The 22,283-nt window shown below is 41.1% G+C and overlaps 1 protein-coding gene across 7 annotated transcripts in view; it reads right to left on the bottom strand.

Moving 5' to 3' along the window:
* pacrg (PARK2 co-regulated) overlaps positions 1-22,283 on the bottom strand; it is a 187,357-nt gene that overhangs the window by 57,907 nt on the left and 107,167 nt on the right. For all 7 annotated transcript variants that reach the window (XM_056393305.1, XM_056393302.1, XM_056393307.1 and 4 more), the window contains one exon: positions 1,847-2,018. In XM_056393305.1, coding sequence (XP_056249280.1) covers positions 1,847-2,018 — 172 coding nt within the window. The remainder of the gene's footprint in view (positions 1-1,846; positions 2,019-22,283) is intronic.

Here is a 22,283-nt window from a genome sequence, read left to right as displayed (position 1 = left end):
CACACACACACACACACACACACACACACACACACACACACACACACACACACACACAAACACACACACACGTACACACACACACACACCACACACACACACACACACACACACACACATTCTTCAGATACACATACACTCCACCAGCCAACTGCCCGTGACATGAACACTATCCCAGGCTCACTGGGCGCCACTTAAAGGCTCCCACTTTGAAACTGACACTCCACTTGGCAGCGGCACCCAACAAAAGACAACACGTGTGTGTGTGTGTGTGTGTGTGTGTGTGTGTGTGTGAGAGACAGAGAGAGACTGTGTGTCTCTGCATGTGTGCTGAAATTTTCAAACAAAAGCCACACTCTGCATTCCTCTAACTTCACTCTACCTTTATCCCCTGCATGTTTGCCACACAAGAAACCTTTCCTGGCCACATCACAGTTAATTCTGATGTCTATTTTTGAAGTCAGAGACCACTTTGCCCTGCAAAATGACCTTTCCACCCACCTCAATCTGCCAACTTGTGTGTGTGTGTGTGTGTGTGTGTGTGTGTGTGTGTGTGTGTGTGTGTGTGTGTGTGTGTGTGTGTGTGTGCGTGTGTGTGTGCGCGCGCGGGAAGGTGTCAGCGTGGAAAGGTAAGGAGGCACAACATGATGACACAGTTAAATGTAGCACGTCACCACATTCATGGCAGATTATCAGGCATGCTTTTAGAGCCACCTTCTTCCGGCAAATGCAAAAGCAAGGACGCTTCGCCCTGAGGGCTGATGTAATAATAGGAACAGTATGACTGCGAAACCAAATTAGGACTTGTCACAGGACTGGTTGTATGGTAATGTTAGAATCTGTTGTAGTGCGAGTGTGTAAGACAGGTGAGTCTATTCCTGATAAAATATGTTGTTCTATTTTAGTTACACTCTTTACAGCTGCAATGTTGGGGGGCTTTTAATGTGCCATTGTGTGTAATTATTAAAAAGTATGTTATGACATTTTAGATACAGATTATGATGCATATTAATATTCATATAATAATGTTACATTTATTTATTCATTCTTAAGTATTTCCAAGCCAGCCAATTTTGAAAAAAAAAAATTACAAAGGACATTCTTTATGATTCCTCGTTAAGTTGCTTAACATCAGGTTTCCAAACAACTACACTTTCAATTTGTGCCCACACCTCTGTGTGTTATTAGCATCTGCCATTTATTTCAATAAGCAGCTAGTTAAAGTTCCTCAGCAATGGGGAATGCCTTGTAGTCTTGGGATTTGTTAGCAGACATAAATCAAAATGAAATGATGCTGTCATCAAAATAGTGAGTAATGGCATGCAAAAATATTTATTTATTAAGGCTGCAATTAAACTCTAACCGAGCAGATTACTTGGCTGTCAATCACTCATAAAATAACAATATTTACTTATAGAAAGATTTGCTAAATGAATTCAAATGATTAAGGCCATTTTGCTGTGAAAGTTAATGAAATACTTGCTGTATCTTAATGTTGTATAATCTTGTGTGATTATACAACATATTTTAGAGCTGAAAAATAAAATCAAGTTACCACATTATTTAAAAATACACAATTTTTATCTTTGGTTTCTCTCTCTTCTTCACTTTCTTTAGAGCTTTATTGCAACATTCTTAACAATATTCTAAATGTTTTTAAGCTGAAATAATAATAGTATTTGCACGGTGTTCCTTATATCTTGAGTAAACCACATTTTTTCCCTTCAGTTGCAGGGAAAGTGAATGTGAATGTAAAACGACATCAACCCACATAGGGTCACTTGGGAAAGCAGCTGTGATGTGTGTGATTGGTAAACCGTGAGTGCAGACACCTTCCCAGACTTACTCTTGATGGGGATGATGAGCTGGGGAATGACGGGCTGGATCTTGGGGCCTCCGTGCTCCAGCATGTCATGGACTCCCTGGCGGGCGAAGAACTCGTACGGATGAATAGTCTCACATAGGCCATCAAAGAACAGAGGCAGGTAGTGGTGGTAGTCCAGCTTCTCGATCTCCACCTGAGGAAAGAAATTTACATTCAAAGTATTATTAGCTGTTTCTTTAATCCAGAGAGACAGGCAAAGAAAGATCGGGTAGATTTCTGTCCTGTGTTTAAGGCATTTGTCAGACCATACGGTTGTTGATGGAGACATTAGCCAGCAGCAGGGATGAACTTTTGGTTTACTGGACAGACTCGCTCCCTACCCAAATTACCTTCAAGCTCACACTTATTCACACCGTCTACACAAAAAACACACAGGGAAAGACACAGCAGATGAAAATCATGTATTTTCCAGGAAATCATTTATTGCAATAAAGCTCCCTTTCATTCTTTACCCTCTCTCTTTGTTTGTCCTTGGTTTTGCACAAAATCTAGGGCTAAAGCTCCTATTGCAGCCATTTATAACCCTTACAGTAAACACATTCTCACACACACACTCACTCACATATACCCACACACACAATGGTGGGGCACAGCTGTTCAGGAGATCATGACACAGTGGCATGTGGCATCTTGTGGGCTGACATGTTAACACCTGTTTACAGCATTTGCAGGGCAGACAGAAAGGCGCACACACACACGCACGCACACACGCACACACGCACACACACACACACACACACACACACACACACACACACACACACACACACACACACACACACACACACACACACACACACAATCAGCCGGTCGATGAAGACATTCGTCCAGCTACATGCCACAGGCAGCCTTTGATGTTGTTTGGCTGAGTGTGTGGGTAGTGTGTGACACATTAAAGCAAAGTCTTTCATGTGTGTAAAGCCATCAGAGGGAAGCCACTCAGACACACTGGGTTGGAAAGAACAGCTGACCAAAAGGAGTATGTCCTTGAGACCTGTGTGTGCATATGTGTGTGTTCTGAAAATGATATAAAGTGTTATATGTAGCCATGGCTCATGAAACATCTGTGAACTGGATCTAGTTACTCAGCCCTAGCACAGCATCCCAGTGGCACTATTGTTGAGCGAGGGGTTAGAGGTTGAAGGGGTGATTCTGTTTTTCATGTAATGAAAGGTAATCCCTTTGGTGCAGAGGCAAATAGCCCCCAGCAGCCAGCAGTCCTTGAAGACAGCTGAAGCCATGAGGAGATACTCTTTTGACAACACACACACACACAAATATATATACATATATATATATATATATATATATATATATATATATGCGCACACACGCGCACACACACACACGCACGCACACACGCACACACGCACACACACACACACACACACACACACACACACACACACACACACACACACACACACACACACACACACACACACACACAATCAGCCGGTAGATGAAGACATTCGTCCAGCTACATGCCACAGGCAGCCTTTGATGTTGTTTGGCTGAGTGTGTGGGTAGTGTGTGACACATTAAAGCAAAGTCTTTCATGTGTGTAAAGCCATCAGAGGGAAGCCACTCAGACACACTGGGTTGGAAAGAACAGCTGACCAAAAGGAGTATGTCCTTGAGACCTGTGTGTGCATATGTGTGTGTTCTGAAAATGATATAAAGTGTTATATGTAGCCATGGCTCATGAAACATCTGTGAACTGGATCTAGTTACTCAGCCCTAGCACAGCATCCCAGTGGCACTATTGTTGAGCGAGGGGTTAGAGGTTGAAGGGGTGATTCTGTTTTTCATGTAATGAAAGGTAATCCCTTCGGTGCAGAGGCAAATAGCCCCCAGCAGCCAGCAGTCCTTGAAGACAGCTGAAGCCATGAGGAGATACTCTTTTGACAACACACACACACACACAAATATATATACACACACACACACACACACACACACACACACACACAAACACACATGCACAAGCACCCTGCTGGGTCATACTGGTCTATGTTGAAATGTCACCCAGGCAGTGACGCTCTGTGCTTTCAAGTCCCCAGCCCTCACCCAGCCGCCGGTCAGAACCAAAACTTCAAAGCAGGGCAGACCCCCCCCCCCCTGCTGCCAATCCTCCCTGACACACGTCTCCCCCCTGGGTAAACACAGAGATGGAGAAGAAGAGAAAAAAAAGATGGAGAGATAGAGCGATGGCAAGATGGCGACAGAGACAGAGAGCTCACACTGTTAGCACAGAGAGACAAGGCTGATTGCTTTGAGGCAATTTACCGGCCAACCTTGACCTTTCCCTGCGCTTGGTCAAGATCATCATTGTGAGTCAGTCGGGCTGGAGATGAGAACAAAAGCAAACATGAGCCCAGAGAGAAGAGGAAGAGAAGGAATAGACGGGTAGAGAGGGTGAAGAAGAGGCAAGATGACACTACAGCACAGCATTGCTTGCTCGCCAGTGGCAGTCAGTGGCACACAGAGACACGTCATGCCATAAGCTGCAACAAAAACAATATATGTAAATCAATCCTACAACATCTTACCCATTAGGGTTTTACTGGTAAGAAAATGTTTCAACTGTTTACTTTGACAGATTTTGCAGTATTACAATTGTGGTATTTAAATATTGCTAGAAACACGTATCTACATTAGAAATAACATTGTGCTTTATACTTGGGGAAAAGTGTGAAAATCCTGCCCTTTAAACTCTAAAAGTAAATGAATGGATTAAGAGGAATTAAACTTAGAATGAAATTAATGTATTAAGATAAAAATGGTAGTTAAAGCATAAAAAGGAAGGAAACAATTCCATAACACATCATTTAAATTCATGGTGAAATGTTCTGGTTTGGTTATAGGGACTTCAGTCAATGTGTTTATATCTAGTATGTTATCATGGGCTGTATGTATTCGTCTTTGTCAGGCATATGTTGAAAAGTTTAAATAGCTGTTTGGTAAATAACTAAAGTCAATATTTTAACTTTTTTATTTTTATTATGATTTATGATAGATGAATCAAATTACATAAAAAGGACATGGTTATAAAAGCTATACTAATTATTAGGCTTAGTGATAATAGCACCCAGTCTGGGCTGGCACTAGTACATTATCTATTCTCATATTGAGGCGTAGACACAATCTCACCAACCATGTTGTAAACCTGAGATGTTGTGGGAATAATTACCTGGGAGCATTAATGTGGTGTTGCTGTGAGGATGAACTGTGTCATGTTCTTAATCAAAATCACATAAACAAGCACTCAGGGACTGGATGAAGATTCCAGTTAACTATCAAGGAGTAGGGACAATCAGCAAACACCTTTACACACTCCCTCTCTTACATAGCGCGCACACACACACACACACACACACACACACACACACACACACACGGGTACGCGTACACATTCCCAGAGAATCTTAATCAGCAGCTGAGCTGAGCGGTAACTCTTGCATCCGTTATCGATTGTCCGCCCAGGTTTGTTTGTCTTTGGGTGCCTGTGGGAATCCCCCTGGAGTCCGGGGAGTCAATGAGAGTGGAGACTATCAGAAAGACTATCAGCCAAGTAGCAGCAATTAGCCCTGGGACACAGACCTGCATGTCTCCTCTGGTCAGCACTGCAACAGCAGACACACAGCAACAGACTAGACCAGGAGTGTGTGAGGAGAGCCTCTGCTCATTAAACAACAGTATCTGAGGCCCCTGACAGGCAAAGGAGACCAGGAGGAACGAAAACAGCAGGCTACCACTTTAAATACACTATGGCTGGATGTGACTGTGTGTGTGTGTGTGTGTGTGTGTGTGTGTGTGTGTGTGTGTGTGTGTGTGTGTGTGTGTGTGTGTGTGTGTGTGTGTGTGTGTGTGTGTGTGTGTGTGTGTGTGTGTGGCTACGTATTGTGAAGACTTGTTTGACATTTTGAGAAAGTGAGGACATTTCAGCCGGTCCTCACTTCCTGACAAGCCTTCAAAGGGCTGTTTGAGGTTAAGTGGTTGTAGGGTTCAGGTTAGAATTACGTTCAGGATAGGGTTAAGGTCAGGGGTAGGCATTCAGTTGTGATGGTAAGGGGGCATTATGTCAATGAGTGTCCTCGCAAAGATAGCTGTACAAACGTGTGTTTGAGCGTGCATGTGTGTGTTTTTCTCAGCCTGCTTCTGAGGTCACAGTGATCAAAATGCGAACTGGCTCACCCCACCCATTGTATAAAACTAAATTTGAGCATTAGCTTGTGGGTCGTTTTGGCGAGCATGGTGATATCATTTGTTTGGAGTTGTGTGTTTGGATGTCAGTTTCCAAAAGAGTGGTTATTGGAGGTATAATTTAATAATTTCTCCCTCATCCAGCCACCTCCTGATCTAACAACGTGGGCGAGGGAGGTGTGGGTGGAGGTCAAGAGCCCTCTACAAGTACACATCCTTCTACAACACTGCACTCACTAGACAACAGCTACTTCTGAGCACCGAATCAAATCCCCCAACTATCAGATCAAATCCCTCTCTAAATGATTCTACACCCACATATTCCATTTCAGTCAGAAATATGTCACATTACAGAAGCTGTAACTGCAGTTTCTTTAAAATGCAACTGCCAGCAAATTTTGTCATCTGATCCTGGGATCTAACCTTTGTTGTCTTACTAAAAGCATGTGTCATAGATCATGCAAGAAACAGGCTGCATGCCAGCTGTTTGATAATGATGCTATTTTAATTGATGATGCCATAATGACTTGACCTGGATTCAGTTTTCTGTTAACACAAGCACAGGTTTCTGTATTTAGATGAGCTGGCATATGATGCGCTGTCAATTATTTCTGCTTTAAGAGGAGAACAGGCTTCCCATTGGTGCCACTCATGCTATGAGTCATTCATTACACAGCCACTACAGGCAAACAAACATCTATTAGCGCTGCTGAAAATGTATTATAGAGGACCAAAGGGGAATGCAGGACTCACGTATGATGGCACACAGACAGTGTGGCATGCATCTGGAAGATATTTACACTTAGGAAAGAGATATGCATTGAAAGGGCTACATGCTATGGAGATGGAGGAGGCAGGCATGAACCAACAAGAACTGAAAATAACAATACATACCAAAACAGAATTCCTGTCAGTCATCAGTGTTATCTTGACTTCATGTTACAGCTTTGCTGTTTCTTAGAAACCATGTCCGTTTCTAAAGCACCATCTGTGGTCAGCGTATTGTAGATTTGTGCATATAAATAAAACTCTCCTAACATAAGAATTGTGAAGGCTTGACATTACACTGTGATTCAATCCGTTTTTCATTGTGATATTTCTGTACATGTACAGCATGACAGCACTCTTCTTTCTTACACCTTTCTGACACTCAGACTGGCTTCCAGCTCCATCTAAGGATCAATTACATAAAGTGCTGCAGTTTAAGAATGGCCCTTGGTTGAATATTTACGATGCATTATTATGTATGACGCTGATGTATTAAAAATTTTTATTTAACAGTAAGACTACATTATAAACTGCAATCACTGTTTAAGTTTTTCTACTGTGGGGGGCCAAGGCCATTAAACGAAGGTAAGGAAAGTACTCTATGAACCAGTTCAATGAGTAACAGCTCCAATCACCATGACTACGACATGAACCTTGTGGATGGCAATATCGCTATTATTAATCTCTATGTGAATTGTTTAACCCATCATAACATGAAAACTGTTCAATAAGGCCAACCTCCAACTCCATTCTGTGCAGCTGCAGACAACACAGTTTAGAGTCTTATTACTTGGCCAGAGAAATCACCATGTAGATAAAGATGATATGAAGTCAGTGAAGTCAAGCATTTTCAAACAAAACAGACACAGAAGTTATTCAGCTTCCAATTCCAGCCATTTTGTGAAAAATATTGTGAGGATTTAGCTTTCGATGTTTATCTGCTGTGACAGTGACAACAATGCACATTGCAAAGTGGTATCGTCATGATGATGTTAAGAACAGTGTGTGTGCATGGAAGCTTTAAAACTTTCTGTGGGGTTGTGGAGTTGGCCATATCCTAAAAACTGACAGCTGGTCCCCACCTCACTGCAGGTTGCAGCTAACTTTAGCTCTTAAAATATCACTAAACTGTCTTCTGCATTCAGAGTTTGGTTCTTCTGAAAGATGTTAAGATGTGTTAACACAATGGCAGCAAAATAAGTCCTGGACTTTGTAGTGTTTTCCTTGACAAACAAAGCTGAGCTATAAATGTTGCTTTTTATTATCAAATAAACTGAACTAAGCTGAAAAGCATCCTCTGTAGTGTGGTCGGTGTGATTCAAATTTGTTTGGAATGTATTTCTTTGTGCTTGTGTCTTTGAGAGAAAATTTTATGGCAGAACCTCTCAAAAACTTTTCATGAGCACACTGCACACAACACATACTAATAATTAATTCATCCTAATCCAAGCCGGTTTCCAACTGTGCCACAGGTGCACAGCACACCTCTGGCCACAACATTTCCAAAAAATCAGTCACCATGCTGTGTGAACTCAGTGTGAACACGAGACAGAAAAAATATGGCGAGAAAAGAGAAAAAGAACTGAATTTTTTTGACTTTCTTGGAGGTCACAATAAGAGGAGCGAGACTGGAATAGGCAAACGATAAGTGAGGGAACGAGGAGTGAGTCACTCTCGCTATCTCCCCTGACAGCTGTTTCCATCTAACAAGCATGCAAATATGCTCAATTCAAAGCACTAGTAGTAGAGTGCATGGTGTCAATTGAAATGATACCTAACACATGCTGGATGAGACAATTTTGGGGCTTCAAAGACAGTTCAGAACCAGGACACAGAAAGTTATAAATCTTATGTGAACCTACCTCACACACACACACACACACACACACACACACACACACACACACACACACACACACACACACACACACATATACAAACACTGAGATTAAAGGAATTTTATTTAGGCACATAGTCACGCCAGCGGCCCCAAATGGTGTGTTAAAAGCAGGCGGGTGTTATTAGAGTAAGAAACATGAGCCAGAGTAATTGAAAGAGTGACCCTGTAGACAGTGTTCCTGTTGAGATTGTGCTTCGGTTAACGCTGTTAAAGATGAAGAGAAACCCTGTAGATGTTCTTGTTAGAAATTGCACTTGGTGGAGCAATTTCGTTTTCTCAATATAGTCTTTATCACGCAGCAAAAGAAAACCAACCAAAACACTAAGTGTTACACGATGCTTAAGAAAAGTTAAGATGTGACTATTCAGCAAAAAAGTTTAAAGACGCCTGACTCTGCTGCAGGCTTTTTCTATGCAGACATGTTCTCTATTTACCCAAACTGTCACCATCAAAATCATTATTAAATTTGTGTTTCTGCAGTTTCCTTGTTGACATAAGGAACAAAGAAGAAATTTGGTTTGCACTCCCACTGCGAACCCATCACAATTATTTTTCTATAAACAAGCAAGCAAGTAAAACCAATTAATTTCCCACACGCATTTCAAACTTGCCAGCAGAATGTTGGTAATATCTGGCAATGAATTTTTGTTTGTTTACATCCTACAAGTAACTCATGCAGTTTCTGTTGCACATAACAATAACAGTGCCCTCTGTTAGCCACTAGACAGTACACTCAAACTAACAGAATACAGCAGGCCTGTAAGGCTGCAGTGACTGAAGGAAGGTGAACAGGGAGTGATGGAGGACTGAGCATATTGATGAAGGAGTGGAGGAATGGAGGGATGTAATGTTAGAAGAAGCTGAGTTGAGCGACGAAGAGACTGTCTGGAACCTGCTCCAGTTTTAAAGGTGAGGCAGCTAAATAAGGCTCAGATTAGGACTCTACTCACTGTGCTCACAGCGCGTGTGTGCCTATATGTCTGTGTGTGTGTGTGTGTGTGTGTGTGTGTGTGTGTGTGTGTGTGTGTGTGTGTGTGTGTCCCCAGCACGGGACCCTCTGCCACTGTGATGGAAGTAGGCCAGAACAGTAGAGAGAAACAGGAGGAGGGAAACAGGAGGCGATGAACATGACAGGAGTTGGAGAAAAAAATGTGGCACAAAAGGTTTCATCGCTGGAGTTCTCCTTATCTCAGTGTAATGTATGCATGCCTGCACATGCGTTGGCCTATGAGAAGTCAGCATGCACGGATGCCCTGACGGTGTGAGATGAAGGCCTTTTAAACGAGCTAGCAATGGTCATAAAGTCACAGCTCGCCAGCTAGTGGTGTGATTGCGTCTGTGTCTTGTCTCGATCCACGGCCTCTGCTCTCAGCTTCCAGTGATTACAGCTCAGCAGCCGAGCTTGACAACACACAGGCAGAGTGTAATCAAGTCAGAGAGAGGGAGGTGTAATCAGCATTTCCCCTCCAATCAGCCCCAAAATCACTGTCTCTAATCTGCAGCCAGGCATTGATGGGTTTGATTGATAGGATGGATTTGTTATCTGGCTGTGGGGGTCTGCAGGGACCAGAACAACAAGCAAGAGCAAGAGACACAGTCAGCTTATCAGCTATCGCTACATTTGTTACCGCTCCCCTCGTTGAGCGAGCTGAGCTTTTCCTCACAGGCTACAACTGCAGCTCTCCTCTCATTTATCATACAGAAGAATTAAATGTGGACACTTCAAAGTACTTCCACACATAAGGGTCCCCGGGGGCATGTGTTTTCTCCCTGTTTAAAATGGAAAGGGCCAATCCATCACTGGTTGTTTGTGACAGAAAAGGGAGCCACAGTGAGTATTTGTGTATGTGTGTGTTTTTGAGCATGCATGTGTCTATGTGTGCATTAATTACTCGCATATATACTATATATATGTGTATGTGTGTCTGCATGTGAGTATGATTTGTACATGTCAGATGAACAGGGAAGATAAGGGGACAGAATAATGCTTTTTCAGCAAACAAATACCATGACTGTAGCATCTACTGCCTGTACAGTTTTGATAAATCTTGCTCCTCCGCCTCACACTGTACTGAAAATCCTCACAAATGTTCAAACAAATATGCTCTTTTTCAATGAGCATGTGATGAATGAGCTCCATTGATTTTGTGCATGAAGCCAAAACAATAGAGACCAAGACAAATGCTCGGTCTGTTTAAGATAACAAGGCTTTACCAGGCTGTGTGACATTTTCTGTGAAGAAACAGGGTAGAAAATCAAGAAAATAAGGACAAGATATAAGTTACCACATACAGATACGATTAGATTGCACATTTGTGCATTAAACTGCGGAAACAATTAAGCAGTGCTTTATTTGGATGTGACCTTGTCCCTCTATTTTCCAGGCTGATTAACTGTCTACAGTGAAACAGCAAACAGTATATGAGAGTGATGCTACAGTTTGTCGTTTGCTAGTGTGATAATGTATTATATATAGCGATACAACATGCAAGAATAATAACTTCTCCATTTCCAAACATAGTGTATTCAGTGTTTCTGTTTGGCTGAAGTTGAACATAGGTGAACTCTGATCTGCGGATCTGCCGGCTCCAGCTGGAGGCCGCAGCAAAACAGGAAACACATGCTTGAATTCATCCATTGTACGAGCTTCAATAGAAACGGAGCGAATATTGACCATACCCTGTTCCTCCACCCAACACTGGTATTTTTGGCAAAGTTTTGGTGTTATAAAAAGCCTCTGCAAGTTGCATTAATGATGGCAGAAGCTGTCTATCACAACACACTATCTATATATTGTGATGTATCACAGCCTAAATTAGGCAGAGCAAATATCAAGTTCCTTTGAACTTCATGTGTACAAGCAAAATATCAGCTCAAGAAGACTGTGTGATACAAACAAAGTTCCAGAATGTCACCTAAAAGGACCTTGAGGAGAGATTGTTTTGAAGTTGATCTAACATTAACAAGAAGTCCTTAAAGTGCTTAAAGGTTGAAGGTGTAGAAAACTGTGAAATACATGGGAATCCAGGTGAGATTGCAAAAAATCTTTTGCACTAGATGGTGCCTACCCAAATCAAAGCTCCCAATTCAGACGAAGCAGCTTGATCAACAACACAGCCAACTAGAATTTCAGTGACACAAACACCAGTTGGTGACAACCCTAGGACTAACTAAAAATAAATCTGAGAGAGAGCTTTTCAACATTTTAAATTCAACAAGTGAACCAGACTCTGAGCTTGTGTGTCAAGTGTGCTGAGCCAGTAATGCCCACCCTTAGCTGGGGAGCAGCACAGAGAATCAGTAGCATCAGTAGCAGGAGGCGAGGCAGAAGCAGAGAGTGTCTGTCAAAGCTCTGTCCAGCTCCTAATAGGATGTTCTTGTTGTTGCCAGCGGATAACTCTCATCCTGTGTTCTGGACTACAGATCAAACAGCGCCTGGACTCCACAGTGCTACCACAGCTGCATGGAGTGAGAGGACAGAGACAGAGAGTGGAGTTGGAAGGGTAAGCAAAGGGTGAAACGAGACAAGCAAGGACGTAAAAAGGGAAAGAAAGAACAAATGAAAGAAAGGAAGAAAAAAGAGAAACCAACCTATCTTTTGCAGTATCAGCCCATTCTTCTATTTTCAGTTTCAATTTAGGTGAGGGGAAAGGGAGGTGAAGAGACGGGAACAGGGTGAAAGCCAAGTATAAAAGTTGAGTGGGTATGTGGTGTTGTATTTAAACCTAGTCCAGGGAAGCTGGGAGGTGGATATGGCAGGGGGCAGCAGCACAATGTTGGGACTGTTCAAGATGGTGTCACTTATAACATGTTTGTCCAGCAAGATCGACCGTCCCTACTTTACGAAAGGTTGTCACATAAAACTTACAAAAGGCATGACTCCAAAGGATTTGGCATACTTGTTGGGTCAATACATGGTGAAGTGGTTAAGTGAGGCATCCTCACATCAAAAGGTGCCCAGACTTGTGGCACATGGGCACACGATAGAACTTTAGCTGTCTGTTAAAGGTCATTCGTGATGTCAGGGCAAAGCTCTTTGTCAGGTGATGTGAAATAAACCTTTTAAGTTATGAATGGCAGCCAGCTGTGCAGGTGATGGTCCAGAGATTAAAAAAATGGTTTGTTATGATGAATATCAAGAGCCAAACAGCAAGGTGAGGGGAGGCCAGTAAAGAATAAAGCCTTATGCACAAGGCTGTGCACACATAAACACACACACAGAGCTCAATCATCCTCCTGCAGGGAGAAAGATGTCTTTCCACAGCGTTGATGATAGCATCTTTGGTCCCATGGTTCAACACTTTCACTTGAGGCCTTTGACAAAAGGACTGAATCTGAAGAAGAGGATTGTTTCAGAGAAAATGACTAATGTGCTCTACACGCAGGGCCTTATGAGTGGGATGAAAGGTAGCTTTTGAAATGTCACAGGAAATGCAGTGCGGCGTGATTCTGAGCGCATACGCACAGACAGACTTGCTACTACTACTACTGCAAGATTAATTTTTTTGGTATAGCCTAGTCGTGATCTTTTGATAATTTGCTGAATAACTGAATGAAAAGCAATGCACAGCTCTACTGAATTTTCTTCCAGTCTTCCAAACGGCAATGAGAAATTAACCAGGTTTGGGATCAACTACTAAAAGACTAAATCTTTTTATTTATTTATCTTTTTTTGAAAAGGGACAATGCGTATTAATTAACATTCAAATAAATGTAAATATTTTTTTCATCGGCAGTCCCTTTGCCCGATTTTGTTAGGCATTCAAAAATAATAAGAATAATACCATATGTACAATAGTTAAAAACATGCTACATTATGATAAAAGCTTTATGCAATACAGATAAAAAGCATAAATAATTTAGTATGTAATACAGTTAAATGATACAGGTCTGGTATGAGTATGTTCATGTTAAACATGGATATAAAAAGCATCATTGTTGACATTGTTGGGTCTTAACAACTATTTCTTAAATTTATACTTAAATGAACAATAGGAATAATAGGATGGGGACTTTCTAATTGATTGTAGTAGTGAATTCCATTGATGTGATGCTCATAAGGAAAAGACGACCTGGCTAGATGCAGTTTTTCTACATGGGATTGTGCAGTTCCCTCTACCTGCACTGCTCTGTTGGCAGTAGATTTAAGTTTGATTTAGTACATTAACCAGACAGAGGACGAGGAGCTACACAATGCATAATCTTATAAACGAGGCAGACATTTTTATATTTGATTGAAAAATTATATTGAGTAGTATATGCAGTAGTACATACGCGCTCTGAATGGGAAGAAAATCACTACACATTAGTTTGTGCAATATTAGAATTACCCAGCCTTCTCTAGAGAAATAAATCCCATCCAAATAGGGCTTAAGATACAGTTTCAGTGCTGTCAGCTCTGGCCATCAGGCTTGCAACACAGGCCAAGTTTAAGATCAGTTTCTAAGTGTTTGAACTAATACTGAGTGTAACTGAAGTGTTTCATTTAATGGTAGCTGGAGGGAATTTAAAGCAAAGTACTGTACTCAAACTAGTGTTCCTAACCTGCCCAAATAATCCATGCGAGCTAGAGAGGCAACAAAATGAGTGGACGAACGTAACTTGATCTTACAATACAAGAGAGACCTTTTTATACTGTTACTTTAATCATCCACCCTTTCAGTAAAGTAAATCAAAACAAATCACTTATTCTGTCTCCTCAAATTTATCAAAAAAGTTTCTCAGCTACATTTTTTTAAGGACCGCATACACACACAAATACAACAACACAACACTAGTCTGTAAAGATTGCTTAATATTCCCATTTAGAATGGTAAAAATGGATAAGTAAATTCTACCATCTGAATCCACCAGCTTGTGGAGTGTGTGTGTGATGGTATGGGATCCATTACTGCAGGTGGTGGGTGGCATTAAAATGAATGGAGAGAATATACAAAGATATATGTACTTCGGAGGACAATAGCCTTTCTTCGATTTAATGTTGTTTGCCTGGATGTAAGAGAAATAGCTAGTGTCCAAAGATGGTGTACAGGGATTATGCTTGTTCATGCTTGTGAATGTGCCAGAAAACTCACCCACGCATACACACACACGCATGCATGCACACACACCCACAAATCTACTTTCCATTTGGAAGAGGGAGAGAGTGAGGGGAGCAGAAACAGTGCAGCGGAGCAGATGTAATTACAAAAGGCAATACAAGCCATGTGTCTGCAAGTCTCTCTGACCCACATGGAGGAAGTAAGTTAGAGCTTATCAGGGTGCCACAGAATGGGGAAATCTTCCAGCAGAGGTGGCAAGTGCTCCCTGCTCTTTTCAGATGTGACACATTGGGAAGATGGTGGTAGTGGTGGTTGGGCTCTAAGTGGAGAGGATAGCAAATGAGGAAGTGGTCCCTCCCTTCATACCTGGTAGCAGGCAATCATTACGCCAGGGGGGAGAGATTTGAGGCAGATAAACAGCGCTAGCCCAGTCGTCATACTCAGACAGGAAGCTTAGTTATACGACACAGGAGGGGAATGGGGGTGAAGAGGTGACTAGATATGCTTGGTGGTAGCACAGCAAGTAGCTAGTAAATTAAATGTCGCTTGTTATGACTCTTAATCGTATTGCAATAAAGTACCATCAATTTGTAATGCTGTATCACTTTTTATGTTCACAGGGCATGCCACCAAGAAAGCAGTTCATGTTACTTTTGTCTGCTACTGCAGCTACTGCTGTTGTTGTTCTGTTGCTGTCGTTGGTGTGAAAGATGTGTGGAGATCTTGTTTTTTAGGAAATCCTGTGGTGAGATTTGACAGGCATTGTCAGATGACAAAGTGAACAGCTAGGAGATGAAGATGGGTATGCTGCTGACAGGTTTGTTGTAAAAACTGTAGGTACAAACTGCTTGGCCTTGGTGCTGTCTGCTGCTGGAAAAGTGCTCACATGCAAATAACCCACGCAGGCAAACACGCAAGACCGCACAGAGTCCCAAGATTATACTTCCACTATGGTTTCCAAGAGACAAGTGATGGAAAAGGAAAAGGAGAGTTTTTTTAGGATCAAAAGAAGAGAAAGCAGCATGAGAGAAGTGCATGTCAAGTCTAATGTGTGGCCACTGCCCCATCAATATATTTTGTCTTCCACCTCACCTCCATTTGTTACTCTTTTCTTGTCTTTTATAAGCAGAATAGAAGAGACAAAAAAAGAGACTAATTTAATCAATCCTGATTTAAGTTCTACTCATCAGTTCTAGTTGTTGAATTCTGGTTGCCATTCTTGGCACATTATTTATGTCAGAAATGAAACCAAAATAAACTGTAAGTATATGATCAGTAACATTTACTAATCTGTAGAGTAATATAGAATGATTTGCTATTTTACATTTGTTTTTACTTGACTTTGATTTGCTAGCATTAACTGATTTAAATAAATTCTTACTACAAGAGGGGACACCTGCAAACATTCATATACAGTGTCATTAGAAAGGAAATGCTTTGTCATGTTTGAATTACTTCCTTGCTTGAAATAATTGTTTGTTTCTCTGTATTATTATTTCTTCTTTTCTTCTATTCTTTTCAGGATCATATACTGTATTTTGCACACCAGTGGATACACATGGACTGACGCATGCATACTGGGCAAATTTCAAATTATGCTCAACAGGTCCAAAATTCACTGTCAGCTGATTCCAAATGCTTGGAAGTGAGAAAAAGAGAACAACGTCCTCACAGTACATATTGCCTCCAGGGTGCAGTCCCCATTACCTCTCTGCTGATTCACCAGAGGTAATCACCAATATGGCTCTAGAGAAATTGGAAGGATAAGGGAAGGGGGGAAAGTCAGTTAAATAGAAAGAATGAGGATACATGGAGAGGAGCCTTTGAATGAAATATGGCTTATATTATTTCTTTCTGCTCTCCAGACAGGGCCGTCTGTCATGGCCTGGAAGGGGCCAGAGAAAGTGGGCTAAGTGGTCAGGCCATTTCTTGTGCCTTTCCAAGTGGCTGAATAGATATTAGGATTTTACAGGCTATTACACATGATAATTGCACAGCATATTGAATTTCGGACAATTTGCTCACACTGACTCCCTCTTTCTTGTTCCTTCTTTTCTAAAAATAAACATTTTACAGTATGTAAAGTATCCATCATATATGAACTGATTTAAAGGTTGTCCATGACACAAAATCAGTATTTGCAGTATTCATGTAAATTCAATAACAGTACTATACTAATAGCATGGCTTAAACCCAGCTTTAGCTCTTTAGATATTCATCTAAGCCAATTAAGTGAGAGGCGGGCTAGGGATGGGGCATAATCCTGGCTTGAATGTTAGAGTGCACATTCAAGAGCAATGTCAGAGAAGGACCCAGTCCACTCTAAAATAGCATCATGGCTTGCCTGCAGGTTATTCAGCCTGTGAGTGTCTGCTAAAAAACACAAGCAGTTTCTGAAAGAGTTTTGTCACAATTACTAAACACAGAGAAAGTGTCGGGAATTAAGAACTCATTATCAAGAATAAATAGTTAATGGCTATATATCTTTTTCTAACCACTTTCACAAGAGATTGACAGTCTAGGTTTATCACATTAGTGTGTGTAACAAGAAAAGTGTTATTACCGCCAACAAAAACTAGAAAAAAACACACAAAAATAGGAACAAGACCAAATGCTCACTACAGGTGCTATTATCAGAAAAAAAGTTTCCTCCTTAAATTATTAGAGCTTTAATGGTGAAGCCTGCACTACAGAAAAAAATGGGATTAAAAGAAAAATTAACACAATAGTGGTCAAACAGTCCTTTCACAGTCTAAATCTAAATTGTAGCTATTACCAACATGCAGAGCAACTTTAAAAGTAAGCGAGAGCACATCCAGATAGGCTTTTATGTACCTCCATTTTTAATTCAAGTGCAAACACTTGCCATTCAACAGATACAAAGGCTGTATCTACTTAATGTTCAGCAGAGCAACTTGAATTGAAAAAGTCCGTCAGTCAAAGTTCAAGCTTGACATGGATGACTATTTGAGAAGCATCGCCACATGCACCATCCTGCACACTGGATCAGCTTAGTTGTGATAAAAAGAAAAGAAAGAAAGACAGATTATGAAATGCTGATGGAGTACCCTCAGCACTACCATTCATCAACATAATTAACCATAATCAGCACCATCCGCCGAGAGAGAGGTGGATGATGGAGGGGGAAAAAAAAGATAGTAAAAGTGTACTGAAGGTGCAAAAAATTAAACATTTACTGCCTTATACAAAAAACTCGATCAAACAATTATGGATGAATATGTGTCTTTTTAACTGCATAATATTGCAGTGATGGGATATAGTGAAATTCCCATCACCAGACCTTTTTGTTTGTGCTGTTCACACAAAGAAAAACTGACTGACCTGATCACATTCAAATAATGAATGAAGGCCTAATTTCTGTTCTTTGGTATTTACAATGGAAGCTATGGTTCAAAATTAGTGTCATTATATTATTTTATAAATATATTATAGTATAAAACACATTTTACCTACATTTATGTACCCTTTGTGACACATTTCTATAATTCAATAACTCAAACATGAAGATGAAATAAAGATGTTGTGCTCTGTATTTCCAGATTGTTGTGAGAATTAGGGCTGAACAGTAAATCAAAATATCATTGAGATCTCAATATGGCCAAGTGCAATATCCAAATTATATGTGCTGCAATTCTTTTGACAAAAGATAAAAATGTCACAACATACCATAAATGAAGCACTGTGGTACTACAGAGCGCCCAGCCTACAAATCATATGCTCAAGACATAAAGGAACAAGCTTGTTTCATTCATTTTCAGTGAAAATGAAATGCAAAAGTGACCATTCCAACTGAAATCGTGACTCATATCACAGTCGGAACATCTGCCATAATAATCGCAATATCATTTCTTTTAAGTATCGTTCAGCCCCAGTGTGAATCGTTCATTGCCACATTTAAACTGATTCTCATGCATTACTGCTCGATGGATAATTTAAGTTATTGTTATTCAATTTTTGCCCTCCAGATGTCTTAAAATGCACATACGCAAGCTCAGTTTTTGGACCTCAGTATTTGTAGTAGTTTGTAGTAGCGGCAAGATCATTCACTCCACCCACCCACACACCAGCAATGATCAAATGAGAAGGTCAATTATCTTGCTCGGCACAGGAACATCTTGGCATTGTAAAGTATCTTTGCAGCACCAAAGTCGGTTACTGGATTATTTTTAGGCAATTATTTCACGACTTTTAGCATATACATCTCAGAAAAAATGACCAAGTTCCAGACCTCTGGGAGCTCATAGCTGGCTAGGGGGGTGCGCATGATAATGATCCACTACTGTAGCTACACAAACGCACTGCAGGCTTGTCAAGTCTTGCCTCCATCAAGTGTCCGTACCTCATCTTGCATAATTTTAATAACTGTTCATCAGGGTCAGCAGACATGCTGACAGATCGTCTGAAATACCCAGTCAGCTCACGCAATGTCTCCAGCCAAGTTCCCATTACACATGCTGATCTGTTCGTCATCATTCATTATTAACAGCCAAATGCAGCCGGGGCCATGTAGGCCACTTTATGGGAGTTTAAAATTTAAATACTTCAAAATTCCTGGGTAATTTCGACGATGACCTGACAGCAGAAAGGTGCCTCACTGCATACAAGCTCAGAGATTTACAGCTAATATCGCAGTGACAGCATTAAGGCTTTTGACAGTAACTCACACTCTGCATGTGTACAGAAGTCAGTCATTACCATCCAACAATTACATTTATTGTTATCTCAGGATAATACACTTGCTCAGAAAAAGGGAACAGTAGCTGCAAATAAGGCTGGTGGCTGTTCATGGGAATATATAATTATTGAAAACTCTTTGCAAGTGCCCAAGCACTCTGTTATGTAATGATGTTTAATAATCTTTAGTTCAACTATGTTACTGTTTGATAAAGAAATCATGAATAAAAATTAACTCAGATCGTCTGTGCTGTGTAGACAATGGGAACTAATATTTATATTCCATCTACATTTTAAAAAATTGATTAAAGTCCAGAGCCCCTTTTAGTACTGCTGGGTTTTGCTTTTTTAATTGTCTTCCTAAAAGGTTGTTAAGTAACTTCTACCATGGCCCTTTTTAATTATCTCTGTGTATGTATGGAACGGCTTGAATGTTACGTATTTCACAAGTGAGTCTGCCAGAAGCCAATCCCCTATGACCCTGACCTTTTCAGGAACTAATAGAATTACAGCACACTGAATGCCAATTAAATAAACACATAAATGGAAAACAAAAGAGGCAGAGAGAGCACAGGAGTGTAATTGCCATAAAACCCCTTAAGGTAAACACATGTTCCCGCAGTAGGTAGCCTCGGTGAGATATAGGCTGATGAGGAAAGGGAGGAGGAGTGCGTCTGTGTGTGTTGGTGTGTGCACTGAGGTACAGAGACAAAAAAGCCAGGGAGGAGGGAGTAAAACAGGCGAGGCAGGGTAGCCTGTGAATGTGTTGTTAATTTAGCTCGGTTTTAATTAGCTCTTCTGCCAGAGCAAAGCAAAGCAGAGAGGGGGCTAGAGGGGAACCCTGAAGATCTGGGCAGACTGGCAGGCTGAAAGAGGCCACCAGATTGGCATGCCTAACTAATGCCTGTCTCAGACCAGTAGCTGGGCATACACATCGCCCACTGCTGTTCTAACCGCCCAAAGGTATAAAATTAATTCTGCAACTGCCCCGACAATAACAACACACACGTACTCACTCATGCTACTTTATTAACTTCTATTCTTTTTTTTTTTTGTTTGTTTTATATTTTTTTCATTTCTCCTGTGCCCTCAGTCTAGCTTTAATTAAATCATGGGCTACTCTTTTTTCTTTCTACTTAACAATGCAAAGACAAAATTTGACAGTTGCTTATGATAATGCTCCTGACTCTCACTCTCTAAGGGACAATCTCTGTTTACAGAGTAAAGGAAAAGAATGGAGACAATCCCCTCTGAGCAGCAAACAGTGCATGCCCTGACTGAATGAGCAAATATGAGCCTAACTGCCTTAGTTTTCTGAGAGGATTTATGACATAGCGTCTTATTATCTGCAGGTCGGATTACTGCCATACGCTCCCCTCCAAAATAAAGAGGTTCCACGCCACATAAAGCCCAAAGTGTTTTCAGAGCTGTGCCACACTCCCTTGCACTTTCAGCACAGATTTTAAGGCTGACTACACTGTTCCACCTCTTCTGTTGATAATGACGAGTTAGTCACCCTAAGCCTGATAGACCCACTCACCACTTCTCTTGTTTGCCTTAGCACTTGATGCATCAGGACAATCAAAAGGTCAAGAGCATGTGGGCATTTTTCCTTAGTGACACCAACCTGATGAGCCTTCTACTTGAAATAGATAGTAATTGGCTGGTGAGCACCCCAGTAATGTGGCAAAGCTCTCCAGTGAAGATAGATTAAGCTACCTGCAGATGGAGATAGTCTGAGGCCTGGGGACGGGAGGGAAGAGGGTCTCCTACTTGACTTTGAAGACAGAGACAGAAGATGGAGAGCTTGAGATGAAGGAGCCTGATTAACATATTGTGCAGTAGAGAGAAAGCCCCTATCTACCAGTCAGACACTGTCTGGGGAAATATGCAGCAGCCGCCACAGTTAATGGGAGCCAGCACGTTTATTGTCCTGTTAATTAGCAAGGATGTGGTTAGGGCTGTAAAGATACGTAGAGTGTGAATTCAGGGAGGATGCAGGAGCAAGTCAACAAAGAGCTATAACAGTACACAAGCTTCACTACTCAACAATAATGACAAATATTGTTGGTCAACTCCTTTAACAACTCTCCATTGCGCGGTTAGAATTTTTCTCTGCATCGTGGATGAGTAATTGCAAGGTTTGAGCCACATTTCCTGAAGCCTTAGGATAGGTAACTCACTTGTCTGCCAGTTGAGTTGTTTGATCTGCTGACTTTGATCATACAGAATGTGGGGCTGGGCAGTCCAATTTGACTGCATACCCCAGTGTGAAAAGAGGCTCACGGTATGATTTTTCTATACAGTTTTCTTTCTTCTCCTTTGCATTCTTTTTTTTTACTACAGAGACTTTGTCAAAGTGATGATATAACACTGCTTCTGGTGCATTTGGAAGAGGTAAACACATAGCCGGTCTAAGCAGACGATATCCACTCAGTATCTTTGACAGTTTTAACATAAAACAAAGACTTAAACAACTGAGAATTACTGCACTCAGAGCTCATTTTAGCTTCCCTTTTTGGGCAGAAAGACACAGAGACAAACACAGAGTGAGAGAGACAGGAAAAAGAAAATCATCCCTCTGTACCTACTTTTTGGTATTGTATCCGATCACTAGAGGAAAGAAGGGTTCTGAAGCGAAGCCTCTGGGCTGGAAAACCCCTACAGTCATTTCCATAATTCATATTCAAGCCAGCTTCCAGTAATGTTGGACACCAAAACAGAAATAATGGATTCCTTGGTCTTTCTTTTTTACTCATCACCTTCTGTCTGTACAGGACCTGCCGTC

Source organism: Seriola aureovittata, chromosome 13 (genome assembly GCF_021018895.1).
Source record: "Seriola aureovittata isolate HTS-2021-v1 ecotype China chromosome 13, ASM2101889v1, whole genome shotgun sequence".
NCBI classification, from domain to species: domain Eukaryota; kingdom Metazoa; phylum Chordata; class Actinopteri; order Carangiformes; family Carangidae; genus Seriola; species Seriola aureovittata.
Note: the sequence above shows the minus strand (reverse complement) of the source record. Positions and strands in the feature narration are given on the sequence as shown.